Source organism: Mustela nigripes, chromosome 14 (assembly GCF_022355385.1).
Source record: "Mustela nigripes isolate SB6536 chromosome 14, MUSNIG.SB6536, whole genome shotgun sequence".
Taxonomy (NCBI): Eukaryota; Metazoa; Chordata; class Mammalia; order Carnivora; family Mustelidae; genus Mustela; species Mustela nigripes.
Window position 1 is genome coordinate 78,128,913 of NC_081570.1, and position 17,977 is coordinate 78,146,889.

General features: G+C 34.7%; 1 protein-coding gene across 1 annotated transcript in view; it reads left to right on the forward strand.

Annotated features, from left to right (window-relative positions):
- BRDT (bromodomain testis associated) overlaps positions 1-17,977 on the forward strand; it is a 64,637-nt gene that overhangs the window by 20,284 nt on the left and 26,376 nt on the right. Inside the window, 6 exon segments of the mRNA XM_059377103.1 lie at positions 7,386-7,444; positions 8,289-8,306; positions 8,308-8,339; positions 8,992-9,121; positions 10,527-10,698; positions 17,257-17,357. Of these exon segments, the coding sequence (XP_059233086.1) occupies positions 7,386-7,444; positions 8,289-8,306; positions 8,308-8,339; positions 8,992-9,121; positions 10,527-10,698; positions 17,257-17,357 (512 nt within the window).

Below are 17,977 nucleotides of genomic sequence, written 5' to 3' on the forward strand. Positions count from 1 at the left end.
TTTGCATTTTCACTAATAGATATTCCATTTATAGAAAAACGTATTTCAAATTGAGATTTTCAGTTATGCTAAAGTATCATATTACCCTCGTAGTTTCTCATCAACTGTATCAAGCTTAATTCAGTCATGTTTTCTTTGTGCTCTTTCATTGATGGTTGTGTAATTGAGAAGTAATCACTGCCCCAAGAATACTGACTTGGCAGGGGCATCCCATTATTGTCCACCGAAAGGTACATTCAGAATATAGGGCACTTTTGCGCCTAAAATTTTGCTTTATTTTAAATGAGTTTGTTTTGTTTTATTTGTCATGAGATTTAGTTCGCTTTTTAAAAAAATATCCTCCACACAATAGTGTCACATCAGGGATTCTTAACCATTTGTAAGAATGTCCCTCTTATTTCAGTCTGGTAGTAAGGGTCTGCTGGCTTGCAGTACATTCTGTTTCATTTTTGGTTTGTTTTAGTTTGCATTGATGTGGTGCTGATTGCTGCGTTTTGTTTTTACATTTCTAAAGTATATAGTGGTAAACGTTTTTGTTAGAATAAAAAATTTTTACTTTTGTTGAAATTTGTCATGGTAAATTTTTAAATTATTTTTGGGCTCTGACTATACATTATTTCCTTATATTTGACTTTAAAGCATAAAATAATGCTGGAAAAGTTTGTAATTAGTGTTTGTAATTTCATCTAATAAAGCATTTGTGGCCTAATAAGTTAGAGCACTTTGTCTTTCATTTGTAGGATAAAACTGAGTTATCCAATTATATGTTGGCTACTGATCAATAAATGCCTTGAGAACTAGTGGAAAAGTACTATATACAGAGTGCTTCAGTAAAGGTATTCAAAAATACCTTAATTTTAATTTGAATTAGTAATTTCTGATAGTCTTCTAATACATTGCTTAAAGGAACGATGTTCATCATCCACTATGTGTGCTTAAAGTGGTGTAATATGTATGTTTTCCTAACTTTATAGTGGAGTATCTTGGCCTCAAAGTTATAGTTATTTTTTTTAACAACTTTGTGTTGAATTTTTATTTTATGACTGATTTTTTTAATGTCATCTTTTTCAATAATGGACTGTTTTTGAAAACACTGTTAAAATCTAAGCAACACATTCTTAAATTTCAGCTTACATTATGGATAATATATAGGTTTGTGACACTAAGGTCAGTTTGTCCTCTAACAATGGTACGAGTTATCATTTTTCTTTGAAATTTTTGTTTTTATAAATGTTGAACCTATATACTTGATTTAAGAAACACTATACGTACAATGCGCAATTATAAATTGCAAACATGGTGCCTACCTTAAATGATCATTCAGTTCTGTTTTTTTGTTTTGTTGTTGTTTATTTTGTTTAGCAAAGTAAATTAGTAAGTGAAGCAATAGGACCTTTGTCCTAAGTATTAACTTTAATTGTATGCATTAAAATACTGTAAGGCTCTTAATTTTTAGTGTGTAACCTAAGAAAAATTCTCTGTATTTTCACCAGTACTTGTTTTTTTTTTTTTTTTTTAAGATTTTATTTATTTATTTGACAGAGAGAGATCACAAGTAGGCAGAGAGGCAGGCAAAGAGAGAGGGAAGGAAGCAGGCTCCCTGTGGAGCAGAGAGCCCAATGCAGGGCTTGATCCCAGGACTCTGGCCTGGGATCATGACCTGAGCTGAAGGCAGATGCTTTAACCCACTGAGCCATTCGGGTGCCCCTTAAGAACATTTTTTATTTGAACAACAGAAACCCTAAATAAAAGGACTGTAAATTATGAAAAATAATTTGCAGACCATATCAATAGCAATACTGAAGTAAAAATAAGTAAAGCATCTGCAGTTCTTAATTATGTACGTGACAGTCTCAAGGAGCAGATGACAAATCCCAAGTATGTATAAGTCTCAGGTTGGAGGGAAATGGAATTACTGAGAAAAATAACAATTTGTGAAAATTAGGAATAGTAGCAAAAAATCTGTTATATAAGTAAAAATTAACTGAAAATATGCAGACGATTTTGTAGGTTTAGAGTTTATTATGATTTTCCCAGAACTGAAACTTGGAATATCTTTATTACCATAATTCTGGTTAATAAGGCTTTTGATTATTTAAGATAGGTGATAAGAATATAAGTTCAATTCTTCAAAATGTTAATAGAGGAAATTTTTCTGAAAGCTTTTGTGAGAAATTCTTTCCTGATAGAAGATTATTGATCTTTAGCAATTTTTTCTTAATCTGTTTTTTAATGACTGCCTTTTGGAATTTTTATAGCAGCTTGATTGTATGCAGTTTTCTTTTTTTTTTTAATTGTATGCAGTTTTCTTAACCAAGTCATAATCTTTTGTGATTTTGGTTATCAGGGACAGAGCTCTACATTAACTTTTCTTAATTCCCCAATATTATTGACTCATTTTTCTTCATTTATCCTCTATTATGAGTTGGTCTGTCTTTACTCCAGTAGCATTCTGTTCAGATGTGTGAAGTGGGTGTGCAAAATGTTTGAAAGGTAACATCTGTGAAAAACATTTACGTGTCATAAATTGCGTTACAGTTGTTTATTCTACATTATTTTTATTTATTTACTTACTTAAAAAAAGATTTTATTTATTTATTTACAGACAGAGATCACAAGTAGGCAGAGAGGCAGGCAGAGAGAGAGAGGAAGAAGCAGGCTCCCTGCCAAGTGGAGAGCCCGATGCAGGACTCGATCCCAGGACCCTGAGATCATGACCCAAGCCAAAGGCAGAGGCTTAACATACTGAGCCACCTAGGCGCCCTATTCTACATTATTTAAATGGTTATCGTCTATGTATTCTCAAACCTTATTTTATATACTTTGAAAAATATGGACTCAATTCTCCTTTATTAAATAAGATTAATTAAATGGCAGAGATTTGATTTCCATGGAAAGTTTGATTTAAAAATTCTTTAACATTTCAAGCAAGATATTAAATCCATTCCAAGAATAGAGTTGGAATGAAATCCTCAAATCTTTGAAAAATATAAATGAGCTATCTGTGGGGTAGAAGCAGTACTTGATTGCAGATGTGTTGTAATTTGGTTTTATAATTTAAATTATTTCCTTGACTAGCAACAGTATATGGAAGTTGTCATGTGAAGATTAGTCAAGAATATTTATTAAATATTGGTATAAATATAAAACCTTTCTAAACTATTTCTCATAACCATCAAAATATCAAATGTCAGATCAAAGATGTTAATGAGGTTTGATAATAAAATGAATTCCAGATGCTTATCTCCTGTGTTAGCTGGCCTCTGCTAGTGTATACACATAACCTGTTGGGAGTTTTCTAATGTTCAACAACTTTGGCTATCTTGAGTGTTATAATAGGGATGAATATAATAATTAATAGATTCAATCTTGTGGTGAATATTACTGAGAAACAAATGGGAAGAGCTCATAGGTAGTAGTGCTTTTGATAGAAATCTTGTGGGAAATAACTTTAGGAACTAAGTGTAAGCTCAAATACTCAATTAGTGTAGAATATTTTTCAGGAATGTTTAAAATTTCAATTGTTTACTACTTACACACAAGGGAAACTCTGGTTACAGCATCAATTCTTTATCTTATTAGACAAAGCGAATTTGTCACTTTGTTAAACTTTTTGCTTTCGTTGGCTTCAGGCATTTTCAGAGAATGAAATCTATGAAATTCTCTGTTTTTCTTTTCTTTTTTTTTAAGCTTACTTAGTCATGGGTGACTTAAAAACAGGAATAAAACAACCTCTCTTTTTAGTTATCTACAACCTAGGTTTTCTGTGGAAGTGACAAGGATATGATTTTTTTTCATGCAATGGAAAAAGGACAAAAAGGACTTGCTTCAAGTCTGGATTTTGTTTTACTTCTTTAGGAGGGGGATGGTTTAGTGAATGTAGGAAGTGTGAAATGACAGTTTGGGAATTATCTTTGCCATTTAAGAAAAATGATCAGTTTATCATGAAATTTTTAAAACTTTATGACTTTTCTAATCAATTAAAGTGTTTTCAAATCAAAAGCACCAGAAAAATTCAAAGACCCAAGCTTGACTGAAAACATATATATATTGAGGTCCATACTTGATCCTTTGAGTCTTCCAAATTAGTGATGATACTTGTCTTGTGCATTTAAATATTTTCTGTTAAAAATGGATCTTCCTGAATAAGCAGTCTGTCTAGAATAGTGTTTTCTCAGTACATTAGAATCACCTGTAAAACTTTTTTAAAATAGTGTTCAAACCTGAAATGAATAGAGAATGGGGGCAGGTATATGTGATGGTAGAAGTCTCTCAGGTGACTTAATGTGCTGCCACATTTGAGAACCAGAGGTCTACAGTTTTTTTGCTTTGTTTCCACTTTTTAACTCTAATTATAATGACTTTGGTAAAAGGAACAGCAGTTTATAATTGGGTTGTTCTGGAGCACCTGGGTGGCTTACTCGTTTAAGTGTTACGCCTTTGGTTCTGGCCATGATCCCAGGGTCCTGGAATCAAGCCCCTCGGGGAGTGTGCTGCTCTCTCTCCCTCTACTCCCTTCTCCACCCCCAGCAACTCATGGTCTCTCTCTCTCTGCTCGCTTTCTCACACTCTCTCAGATAAATAAAATCTTTAAAAAAATAATTGAATAGTTCTTCTATATTAAAATAATTACCAAACTCTTCAATGAAAATTGCCAAGTGGGCTTTAAAGGAATCAAAACTTTTTAGTTCAAAAACAAATTGCTGATGTTTTTTTAAAGATTTTATTTATTTGACAGAGATCACAAGTAGGCAGAGAGGCAGGCAGAGAGAGAAGGGAAAGCAGGCTCCCTGCCAAACAGCCTGATTCAGGGCTCAATCTCAGGACCCTGAGATCATGACCTGAGCAGAAGGCAGAGGCTTAACCCACTGAGCCACCCAGGTGCCCCTTGATTTTTTTTTTTTTTTTAATCAATAGAACACATCTCTGGTGATAAGTTTGGGAAAATCATTTAATGTCTCTGGACATTCAGTAGCGGAACCCAGGAGTGACTTCCAATTACCTATCTAAACCCTGTACTATGTAACAGAAGTGTGATTTATTTTTCTAATTTTAAAAATTTTCATTAATTTTTTCTGCGTATATTATATGGTAAAACATTCTTGGTTTTACACCGTAGTATTACATTCATATTCAATGTATTAAATTTTTTAGCCCATACTATCTTGCTGATAATATTTGCTATCTCAAGCATTTATCTCAGTGCTTTGATGGGTATTAAACCAATTGTTGAAGCAAATGTTTGATTCCAGCTCTTCTTTTTTTTTTAACTAAATGATTAAATTTTTTCCCCTTAAGTTTAAAATGAAAACTTTCCAAGCCAAGTTTTATATTGAGGTTTAAGGAAAGATGTGAAAGTAGAACATATTACATAACATGCATAATATGTGTTCGTTTAGTAGTTCACATTTATTATCTGATTCAGTCTTCTTAAGGTGTAGGTATGCATTTCATCACAGTTCCCTGGAGAATTAGTTGACAGTATATGTGTTACCACTATACTGCTCAATTTCATTAATATTTTCAAGACCTGGGGCTTCTTCACTGATTGAAATGATGTCTTAAGCTTGGTAGTGAAAATGTGTATGTTGTTCTTTTAATTGCAAAGTCCAGGAACTCATAAATAAACAGAAATAAACAATTTTACTTCACTACATTCCAAAAAGTCAAGTATGTAAGAGTAGAATGAGAAACAAAATGCTGAGTTTTACTCTGTCGTTATCCATCTATCCATAGTCTGTAAGACTTTTATGAAACATACTATATTGGGTGGTTTTGACTTTTTTTATTGCAGTATAATTGACATCAATAGTCTATTAGCTTCAGGTGTTTAACGTAGTATTCAGCATTTGTATACATTACAAAATAATAACTACAATAAGTCTATAGTCACTATTCTGGTTTTTTCATTTAAAAATTCTTTGATGCCTTTTGTAGTGTCTTCAGACTTGGAGATGCTAATTTTTAAAATTCTGAGCTTTATATATCAAACTAAATAATGCCCTTGAATTTTTTAGTAGAACACTAATGTGGTATGTCATATTTTACTTTAAGTTTATACTTAAGAATTTATGTAAATCATAGAATAATGTAGTTTAGCTGCATATTTGAATAGTTAAGATGTATAGATGTGCATATAGTATATGACCATATTAATGAAGTCTGGTTTTTTTGTTCGAAGCCGAAACCATAATTTATCCCCTAAATGTGAAAGCTCCTTGGATCTATAGCCTCAGTCTTTGCTCTCTGTATTCTTCCCCTCCACCTAACCTCCAACACTTAAATAATACTTAGAGGAGTGACATTAAGATGGTTCTCGTCATTTCAAATACTTGAATTCTTTAAATTAAAGCACTTAATTGAGTGGCATTTAGCAGTTTTAACAATGTCCAGCATCAAACATTTTAGGAGAGGAAAGAACAGTAACACATCCAGTGGAAACTGATGGCATTTCAGGAGACAGAAGGTAATTATTAAAATTAGAATGTTTTAAGTTTGAATAAGATTTTGTGTTAACCAGCTGTGGTGCCCTAGAGCCCAAGGCAAATAATGCTTAGGTGGCTCATGGATGCTTACCTGGAAAGCTGGGTCAAGGCATTAACTGCTGGTTCGGTGCTTTACCTCATTGACCTAGGCTTATGATTGGGGAGGAAAGCACCAGAATCAATTGTAAGATAAAGAGGAACCTATGAGTACTGCTTCAGAGATTTCTTTTTGTATCTATCCTCCCACCAATGTCCCCTGTAAAGGTATTTCTAAAGGTAAAGAAGGTAGTATAAAAACCATTTGTTGCTACATAATTGAGGCTGCCAAATAGCTAGAGAGTAAATAAAGGATTATTTGGGGTCTTTCCTAGAGTGGTTTTAGAGGAGATTTTTTGCCATGAAATCAAATAGATTCACTTTTCATAAAAGACTCAGTCAGATCAGTGACATACCCTTCTCTTATAGTAAATTCTTAATTACTTAATTAAGTCCCTTATGGCTATATTTATGGCTGCTTGATAAAAAGGTTTTACTGTAATTCAACCTACTTATTTAAAACCTTATCTGTGTTATAACTTGTTCCTTTTTAAACTATTTTTCAAACTCTTTACTATGCTATTCTTTTTGCCTAAATAATCCAATTTGAAATTTGTGAGTGGGTATTTCTTCCATTATGTGGAAAAGAAAATATCCCTTTCAAAAAAGTGTTCTTTTAGAATTTTGACTGGTTCAAAGGTCAAAAACCTGGTTAACTATAAGAATTTCTTGATTTAAGAGGTTGCTATTAAAGGTATTTTCTTGAAATGACCATTTTATTTCTAATATGAAAATAATTTATAATTTAAATGGTAAGTTTTAAAGCTGGTAAATATTGAAATATTTCTTTATATACATTTGCAGAAATGTTTCCTAAATTTACTGGAGTAAAACAGAACGATTCTCCTAAAGAACAAGTAAAGGTAAGTTAATTCTTCCATTTTTTACCTTAGAATTTTAAAATGTATGCTGGGACTCACTGGTATAGTAGTAAATTCTTTAAAATTTGTTTTGAATTTGGGTGCCTGGGTGGCTTAGTTGGGTAGGCATCTGCCTTCATATCAGGTCATGATCCCAGAGTTCCAGGATCAAGCCCTCTACCCCTGCTCTTCAGGGAGTCTGCTTCTCCCTCTCCCTCTGCTTCTCTCCCTGCTTGTGCTCTCTTGCTCACTCTCTCAAATGAATAAATAAAATCTTTAAAAAAAATTTCATCCTGAAGAAAATACAATATAAGAAATAGTTGGCTACCTTTTTCTAATAAGGTATAACTATTCTATAAATCAGACAGATTGGTAGAACAAATTATAGAAGTTTAGAATTAATCATGAGAGTCTAAATACAGAGGGAAGGCCTTGCTTTTCCTATATGTACACAATAGGATATAGGGTGTGTACAGTAAGGTGGAATTTTAAGAGTAGTAGGAAAATGGTAGTTAGGGTTTAAGATAAAGCTTTTAATTAGGAGCTATTTTTATTACATGTATGGTTAGTAAATGACCTGCTTTGAAAAGGATAGAAGTAATTTTATCTGTTACTAATTCAGGTTATCATTTTCATTAAATTTTTAATCCTTTGTACCCCTCTCAAGTATAGAATTACAGATATATACCTTTATTTATTATAAATTATTTAACCTCACATATCTAGGTTAGGAATATACAACATAAATACCTGTCTTGAGGGAGCTCTCAGTTGTGAGAAGAAATAAAATCACATGGATAAGAGGTTGCATAATTAGTGCTATAATCTCTATTCATAATTTATTGAGAAAATGAAGAGGAATATACATACCACCTGAAGGAAGGAGCGCTTACTATGGGTTTTAAACTACAGGGAAAAGGAAGAAATGGTTAATACGTTGACATAAATTAAGGACTTTTTTTTCCTTTTAATCTAGTTTTATTTAGCAAGTGCTTGATGAGTGGATGGTATACTGTGTAAGAAACAATATCTGATAAATGTGCCAAGTCATAGTGGCAAAACAAATGCTGTACTGATACGAAAAAAAGGATTGCTAAGCAGTGTCTATCAGGAGCTGAGATTTATACCCAAGCTTTGTTTTGAGAAACAGGATGAACACACTAGGGTATACTTTCTGTCCATACAACATACACATGTGTTTATGTGTGTGTCCACATACTTTCGATATTTCTTAAAATCACTTAAAATTCTATACAAATGTATAAAATGTTGGCCAATTAAGTTCAACAGGAGATATACTTTTGTATGTATTTATCAACATATACATATACATCTATTAACATCTGAACTCTAATAACTTTACTGTCACTAAATGTTAACATAATCAAAAATAAAACCATTTTCTGATGGAGCCATAATATTCCATTATATATATATGGACCATATCTTCTTTATCCATTCATCACAGTTTGGCGATTGTGGCCATTGCTGCTATGAATATTGGGGTACAGATGGCCCTTCTTTTTCACGAGGACTTATTTTTTTAACAGAGGTAGTAGCATGAAGAGAGGCAAAAAAGCACAAGAGGTGTTCAGGGAAATATGGCGATATAGGGTAAATACAACAGGGAAGTACACCAGGGAGGGCTTTGAATACTTAGGTGAAGTGGTAACTAATATGGTAGGCAAGAGTGAGTTCTTGAAGGCTTTTGAGTAGGAACAAAATACAGATAGTCTATTGCCATAGGTATTAGAGGAATCAAAATTATATTAATGAATTTTGAAAGCATTCTTCATACATAGCATATAGAATGCTGCATAATAATCTGTTTGTAGCCAGAATTTTTTCAGTGTCCCTCTTTGAGGAACAAAGCACCCTTTGATAATAAAAGGATTTTTTTTTTAGGAATATGAATAAATACATATATTTGTGTGTTTCAAAAGCTGGTTTTGTTTTGTTTTGCTGATTTAAACCTCAGCATTTGACTTTAAGTTTTGGGCTTGGGTCTGTATTATGGTTGGGATAAACATTCTTATGGCATTAGTTTTATTCAAGCTAGCGTGGATAGGTATTCATATACTTGCCTTATCTACTCATTCACCCTAACTCCTTTGTTAGACGGAAGAGAAAGATTCTTAGTCTCGGTATTATCTATAACTTAAAGCGTAGTAGGTAAGGTACCTGGGCTTTGGTACTATAACTTAGCTTGCAGCTGAACAGATGTAAGATTCTTGGTAAGTTGCTTTTATTATATCTAAGTCCTATTGCAGACTGTAAATGGGGAGGATAGTTACACCAAACTCATGAGATTATTGTGAGAATTGAAGAGCTATATAAAGGGTTTAGCCTGTTGCCTCACATATTATAAGCATTTAAAAAATGTTAGCTGTTACACTACAATTTTTAGTAGTAAATTGATGAGAATTTGTTGATAGTCTTACAGATAAACTATCATATGATTTTTACCCACCCTTCCCATTATGTCTATAATTAAGTAACAAAAATGGGGTAAAAGAAAGTGGATTAGTCTCTAGATTTTTTTTTAAAGATTTTATTTATTCATTTGACAGAGAAAGAGATCACAAGTAGGCAGAGAGAGAAAGGGAGGGAAGCAGGCTCCCTGCTGAGCAGAGAGCCCAACGTGGGGCTTGATCCCAGGACCTTGAGATCATGACCGGAGCTGAAGGCAGAGGCTTAACCCACTGAGCTACCCGGGTGCCCCAGTCTCTAGATTTGGTTTAAAAGCTCAGTTTTTGTTTTCCATAGCTCACAGGAAAACATTGGGAAATAAGCAGCACTATTTAATAAATGCTTAAGTTTATATGTATTACTAACTAAGATTATAAGCTTCAACTAACTCTACTTAGAACTATAGATGGCCAAGTCATTTAATCTTTCCACACCTTGGTTTTCTCATCTATAAGAATGGGATAATTAATACCTTATAAGTTTGTATGACTTAAGTAACACCATTTTTTGAAGCTCGAATTGTTTCTCCTCTAGTGTTTCTATTTTTTTTTTTTAGTTAAACCTCTTGTGTAGTTAAAACTCTGAAAGACAATTTTATTTATCTTTGTCTTAACAGATACCATCTTCTGCGCAAGATCAAGCATCTGCAAAAACTACGCTTGTTTGTCAGACCTCATACTCATGTGAAACACTACCAAATCACCACCAGTTAGCATTTAATCATCAAGAAGTAGAAAATGTACAGAGTGTGAAAAACATTTCACCTTTACAAAATCTGCCTCCCTCAGGTAAAAACCTATCTGGTAAATAATAAATTCCAGGTTAGAAATAATCACTGAAGCACAATGTTAGAAATTATCTGCTTTATACCTAAAGGTACTGAATACATTTGGTTTTTTAAAAAATTTTATTTAAATTCAATTGGCCAACATATCATTAGTTTGAGATAATTCATCAGTTGCATGTAACACCCAGTGCTCATCACATCATGTGCCCTCCTTAATATCCATTATCTAATTATCCCATCCCTCCACCTACTTCCCCTCCAGCAACCCTGTTTGTTTCCTGTAGTTAAGAGTCTCTCATGGTTTGTCACCCTCTGATTACTTCCCATCCATTACATTTGAATAAGAAAATTTACATGTGCAGTTCACACTCAACTTACGTTCAGGTAGGATATATATATTGGCATAGGCCATATATGAAAACCTGTCACTGCCAGAGTCCATACTCCTATGTTCTGAGCAGATTTCCACGCCTATTTGAGTTGGAAAGGTAGGATGGAATATGGAAAAGGTAGAGATTTTATAGGTAGAGAAATTAAGTTACATACATGAGAAATAGTTTATAGCTAATGAAACATGGGCTAGAAATACTTGCCTGGCAGTGGTTCCCATTTACCAAAACATCTTCCAAACCTGGCTAAATTGTTATATTGTTTGATTCATTGGACTCAATATCCTGTCTGTTAGTCTTGTCAGAAGTGAAGGTATTGCCTATCTCATCCTGATTTTCCTGCTGCTGTATGGCACAAAGGATAATTCTCTGATACTGATGAGCCAAGCCTAGGAGTGCCTGAATCTTGCAGTACTATTCAGGTCTAGCCCAGAGACAGGTGTGACTATTCCTTATCCATTTCTCCTTCCGTCTAGGCTGCTCACTGGTTTGTATTTGGCCTTCCAATGACAGGAGTTTCTCCAAAGCAGAAGAAGTTTCTAAATTGTTTTACTATAGCACAGATTAGGAGGAACAGAGACATTTTGTCCTCCTTTATTGCTTCCATTGATAGTTCCCTACTGTTCTGTGTTAGGTATTCCATATTGTATTTAACTCAAGTTTTAGCTCTTCCCAAAGTAACACTGGAGGGCATCCCAAGAATAAAAATAAATGAAGATCCAGAATATGAAATATTTACATCTGTCCTTTTTGGAAAAAGATTTTCAAATTATGCAGGAGGATAACTGAAGATGTTGTAATTTTAGGTCAATAATTACCTTGAATGCAGGTGTTCCATTTGGGTTTTTATTTTGTATACAAATAGCTTCAAACGGGAGCATAACAAATTAGATTTTATATTAGGAAGTTATTACTGCTTAACTGTGAAGGGGCAAATTAAGATGAAGATGCTCTGGTGTAGTTGGGATCAAGTAAGGAAGCTGAGTGCTGTAGTCTAGGAAGGAAATTATGAGGACCGTAAATAAGGCAGTAAGTATGGAAAGGATGTGGATAAATTAGAAAAATATTTTTGTGGTGCAGTTGATAGGATTCGTTAGAATGAATGTCTCACCAGGCATCCAGTAGTTGGACTGCCATTAAGTGGTGGTGCTCACTTTGGACATGTTTGAGGTACTAGAGTATCTAATTGGAAATACGCAACTATAAATAGATTTCTAGAACTAATGTGGTATAATAACTGTAATTTAGGAATCACTGGTATATAGAAGCTACTTGAACAGACAATGAATGAAAACACCTAGGAAGATGTATAGAGCAGGAAGAGAAAGGTCAAGGGCAAAATTCTAGGAAATAAAACTTCCACAGTAAAAATAGAAAAAGTTAAAAAGATGATGTCATCAAATCACACAGGTATAAAAAAGTACCACAAGAGTATATTGGAGTGCATTAAAGTAAGATGAGGAGTGAGGAGAGAGGTTTAAAATTAGCAGCGTGAGACTTTTTGGTTTTGCAAAAGGTTTTTTAGTGGTCATTGTGATTGGGGTAGAAGCCAGATTTTTGTAAGTTGAGAAGTAATGGAATCTGAATGTAAATGACTCTTTCAAGAAGTTTGTTGGTGGAGAAGATAGCTGTGGCTTTAACAGGAAGATAGTTTTAATTTTTGTTTTTGGGGCTTTGTTTTGTTTTGTGGGTATTTGTGGGGGGGGGGATGGTGGGTTTTTTTTTGGTAAGGGGGGAGACTTTTTCATTATGTTTTGCGTTTTTGAATCAGAGAGATTTGGACATTTTTAAAGGTTGATCATGAGAGCCAGGGTAGAGAAAGGTGTTGTTTTCATTAAGAGTAAGTTCGTAGAAGATTGGTAGGGGTAGCCCTGAAGAAGAACTAGACTGTAGAAAACAAAGAATGCAGTCAAGATGTTCTTTTGTTCCTATTTTAAGAAAACATCCTAGAACATCCTATCTGTGAAAAGTCAGGCTTTCAATATCTAAGTCTTCAGTTGGGGTAAGCTTACTGTATTACTTAAATTTTGATTTATGTGTGATTGTGAGTAAAAGGAATTTGTGTGAATATTGTATAAAAGGAATGCATGGTTGATGCCAGAGTGGCTGTTCTATTGCATTTACCAAAATTTTTCAGAACCGAGTGGTTTGCATTTGCCAACTGTAGGTGGCACTATGCCCAAGGGAAACTGCAAATGTGTATAAGCTAACGTATATAGAAGCTTACTTTTCTGGAGTTTAATCTTGATGGAAATAAATTTTTAGTTAAATCTTTATTTTTTTCACTTACATTTTCTTAATAAAAAAGTTTGGCAAAATGCTAGTACATAAAAGCTTCAAGAAATTGATCACGTGTTACCAGTTTTTTCAAAACAACTGCCATCATCTCTGCATGAACTGGAAAATGCCCATATTTTTTTCCTTACAATAAATTGAAGTTTTAAGTTATAGAGGATTACTAGCTTTATCCTTATAACTTACCCATTTCCCAAATTCGTCTCTAGCTTATAAATCTTCCCTTAATGATATTAAGAATTCTTTAAAAACAAATATTTATGCTGTCATATGATTATGAATATGGAAAATGAAAAGGTAAATCAAAGAGTTTGCCAGCTAGTAGGAGAAATAAACAACTGGTATAGAAAAAAATAATGTTCCCTAAAAGAAATTAAAATTTAAAGAGGTGAGGAAGGCAAAATTACCTGATCTCTTTGGCAGATGTGTATTTTACAGATTAATTATCATTTGAGCTGGATATTGAAGGAAGAAGTAAGACTTATCTATGTATATCTAGGACTGAAAGGCATTTTGGATGGAGGAAACAACATGCATGAAGGTATTTAGGCAATCAATAATTGGATGTGATTAAAGCTTTGGTTGGATAAAGAGGAATATGGGGGAATGAATTTGGAAAGGTAGACCAGGTTCAGATCATAAGGAACCTTGATATCTACAGACTTTGGACTTAATGGTAACGGTATAGTCATTGGGGAGCCAGTGAAGGTTTTGTTTTTGTTTTGAGCAAAAGTTGTGCTTCAAGGTAATTAATCTGCCAATATTATATAGGCCAGTTGGAAGAATGGGCCATAAGGCCCAGAGAAAGAAGAGACCAGTTGGGTTTTTGCAGTAGTAGGGAAAAAAAATGAAATAATGGGAAGAAAAAAAAGTGAAAGGTTGAAAAAAATTACAGGTGTAGAATGAGCAGGTCTGCAAAAGATAAATATATCTAGATTTTAATAACAAAGTATAAGCTTCAGTGGCTCAGAGAATATGGGCTAGATACTGGTACAGGTTGAAAACTAAGTCTGTGGAAAGAGAAGTTCTGTGGTGTTTTGCAGTACCAAAGGGTCATCCCCATAAGAATGTTTTTCAGAGAGTTGGACTCTTGACATACTTGGCAGGCTTCTGTGACACTATTTTCTTCATCATTCCATCTCTTTGAGTGTTCCTTACAAGTATCCACCTGTTTTTAAATGCTGATAATACTCTGGGTTATATCATTAAGCCTTTATCTTATTTATATCAGAGTATTCCAGCCATGTTCCAAAGCCTAGGTTTACTAAGCTCGTAGTGATCCCCTAAACTTATAGCAGTAGGCGTGGAACAGCCTTCCCATTTACCCAGGTCTGCCATACATTGATTATTTTCTACTTATTATAACATGTAATGGGAGGCAGTGAGCTCTACATTCTGCCTGAGTGATCTTGGCGTCTGTGACTTCTAGTCTCATTTTTACAAATCAAGCATCCAGGCTTCATACATATTTTTATTTATTTATTTATTTATTTATTTTAGATTTTATTTATTTGACAGAGAGAGAGAGAGATCACAAATAGGCAGAGAGAGGGGGAAGCAGGCTCCCTGCTGAGCAGAGAGACTGATGCGGGGCTCTATCCCAGGACCCTGAGATCATGACCTGAGATGAAGACAGATGCTTTAACCCACTGAGCCACCCAGGTGCCCCAGGCTTCATACATATTTATACAACTCTAATGAACCTCTTTTCTTTTTTTTTTCTTTTTTTTTTTTAAAAAGGATTTTATTTATTTGACAGACAGAGATCACAAGTAGGCAGAGAGGAAGGTAGAGAGAGAGGAGGGAAGCAGGCTCCCTACTGAGCAGAGAGCCCGATGTGGGTCTCTATTCCCACGACCCTGAGATCATGACCTGAGCCAAAGGCTTTAACCCATTGAGCCACCCAGGTACCCCGAACCTCTTTTCTTAAACATCACATAGGCATGTCAAACATAGCATGCCCAAACTGAATTTCCCTATTTTAATCCCCACATTTTCCTCTTTTTTTTTTTTTTTTTTTTTTTTGCTTTAGAGTAAAACGTTATTGTTTTATTACCTACCAACAGGACTGGCCTCCATGCCACAGTGGACATTGGGCTCAGGGTATGTGTAGGTTGTGAGGAGGAGGTGATGACTAGGAGGCTGCTTTGAAGGAAAGGAGTGGTCTGGCAGCCAGGCTCAAGAGCCCCTCAGCTTCACTTCCACCAATGGTTAGACCTTGTAAAGTAGTCATGGCAGGCTGTGGCTGTGCCACCAGTAAGATGAAGAAATTCCAGGAAATGTAGCTGCCCATCAAAGTTGAGGTCCAGTTTTTTCATCATGCAGTGACACCAGGATCCTTCTGGTTCTTTGTGAAGGCAGCCAGTTCTGTATTCATGAAGGTTAGCAACTCTGTCTTAGAGAGTGCAGTTGTTACCCTCCTATCCAGCACACTTCTGGAAAATAGTAATCCAACAGACAGTGCACTGCTCAGTCTCAGTAGGCCTGGACATTTTGCCATGTGTACGTGGAGCAGGCACAGAGCCTGTGACTAGGTGGCAGCCATGCTATTCCTCTTTAACTCTTGGTAATAACACTGCCACCACTTATCTCAGCCAACTGAGAGTCGGTTAGAATTTACTTCTGCTGACATACATGCTCTTTTTACTTCTTACAATAATCTTAAATAATATCTCGCCTTAAGCACAAAAGGTATGTAGTTGTAAACTTAAAGCTTAACTTCCTATTTTTTCCATTCCTTGTTGAACTGAGAAAATATAGGCATATTGGGCTATGTAGGGACATGCAGATTTAATCTTTGTTCTGTCATTCTTGCCTCTGTTGTAACTTTTTTCTCACCCTTCTGTGCTCACTCCTATCCCTTGATGTTCCTCTCTTCTTCAAGCCTCAACTTCAACTAGTAGGATTTGGCCAGAGAATCAGTCAAGGGATTGATGAGTAGTAGAAGCTTAAATGTAAGTTCCTACAGTATGTAAGTGCCTAGATTTCTGTGAACTTGAATCATTTAACAAAGATAGCTGCGTACTTTTCATTTGTCTACTTTGTCCTTTTACTTCTTGTGAGGGCCTTTAGAAAAGTATTAGGGAGAACTAAAAGAGAAATGACCCAAGTAAGTTCATGCATCAGAATGTCCTTGGTTGCATATGACAGAAAAGTCTGTTCAAGATGGCTTGAACAATAGGAAGTTATTTCATTCGCATTTATAATCACTAGTCCAAAAGTAGGTTATTTAGGCATGGTTTGAACAAGGCGTAAGTTCGTTTTCTATAATTATATTTATCAATAATAAATGAAATATTTGTATGAAAGTTTAACAGCTAATAGGATTTCATAGTTTGTTCTCTTCACCCGAATCAAGCCAACCTTTTGCATTTTATACTCTTCTCCTCACTAGCTATTCTGGATATTTAGTGTCTTAGTTCTTCCATTCTTTGTATTTTGTTTTCAATTTCAGCAAGAGTTATCTTTCACTATGAGCCCTGCATTGGCTTAGGCCTGCTCTTTCCTAAATGACTCACTGGTGTTGGGGTAACCTAATGAAAACCCATCTCTGGAGTGACAGTCAGTTTGCGCACTAGAGGACTGCTGTACCATGGGGACTGGTGGAACACATTTTGGTGGGCGAGCCACAGTGTCAGTTATCCTTAATGTAGACAAAGCAAGAGGACATAAATTTCAAGTGAAAAATGTTTATTTTACAGTATAACAGTTCATCAACTAAGAATATTCCAAAGTTAAAACCACATGAAAAATTAATCATTTTGTTTTCCTAGTCTCTGGCCTGGGGGTGGGGTCAGGAAGGGAGAGAAAGTCAAATTATGGACAAACAAAATGAAGTTTCTTGATTATACTGTTCTAAAAATGTGTGCATCTAGGTGATTCTGAACAGCATTTGAACGGCCTAACTGTGATGCATCAGTGTGGTGATAATGACACAGCGATGTTAGAATCTGAATGTCAGGTATCCGTGCAGAAGGTAAGAGTAATGTTATTTTTTCCCCCACAGATCTTGAAGGGATTAAAAACCGAACATGGAGGTGGCACAAGGGGTATTTTCAGACTTAAATTGAATGAGATTTTGGATCTCTAGGCCCATTTAATTTAAAAAAAGTATTTTTTGGTGTATTTTTTTAAAGTTACTTGTGAATAACACCTTCCTTCTCCCTTCTACCGGAAGTTCTCACACTTGTGTTTAATGTAAGTTCTGTAATGCTGGTGTGTGCTAGCTATCCTAATGTTAAAGCATGTCCTAAAGCTGTCTTTTAGAATCTGTTATGGGGGATTTCCTAATGGAATCTTTTGTGCACTTACTCTCAAACTACACATCAGTCATTCTTTCAACAAATATTATAGACATTTGGGATGCTTTAGATACATATCAGGTGTTCTTCTAGGCATTTGAGTCATTCTCAGAAACTTACTATGAGGGAAATTGTTTATATATCCTCTTTTCCCTCCCTCCTTTCCTCCCTTCCATTTTTCATCTCTTCCTTTCCTTTATTTTTTACTTGCAAGGACGTCAGAGGGCAATTTTTATTATTTCTAAGTATTTGCCCACACTTAGGAATATCTAACATTTCACCATATGGAGCATAC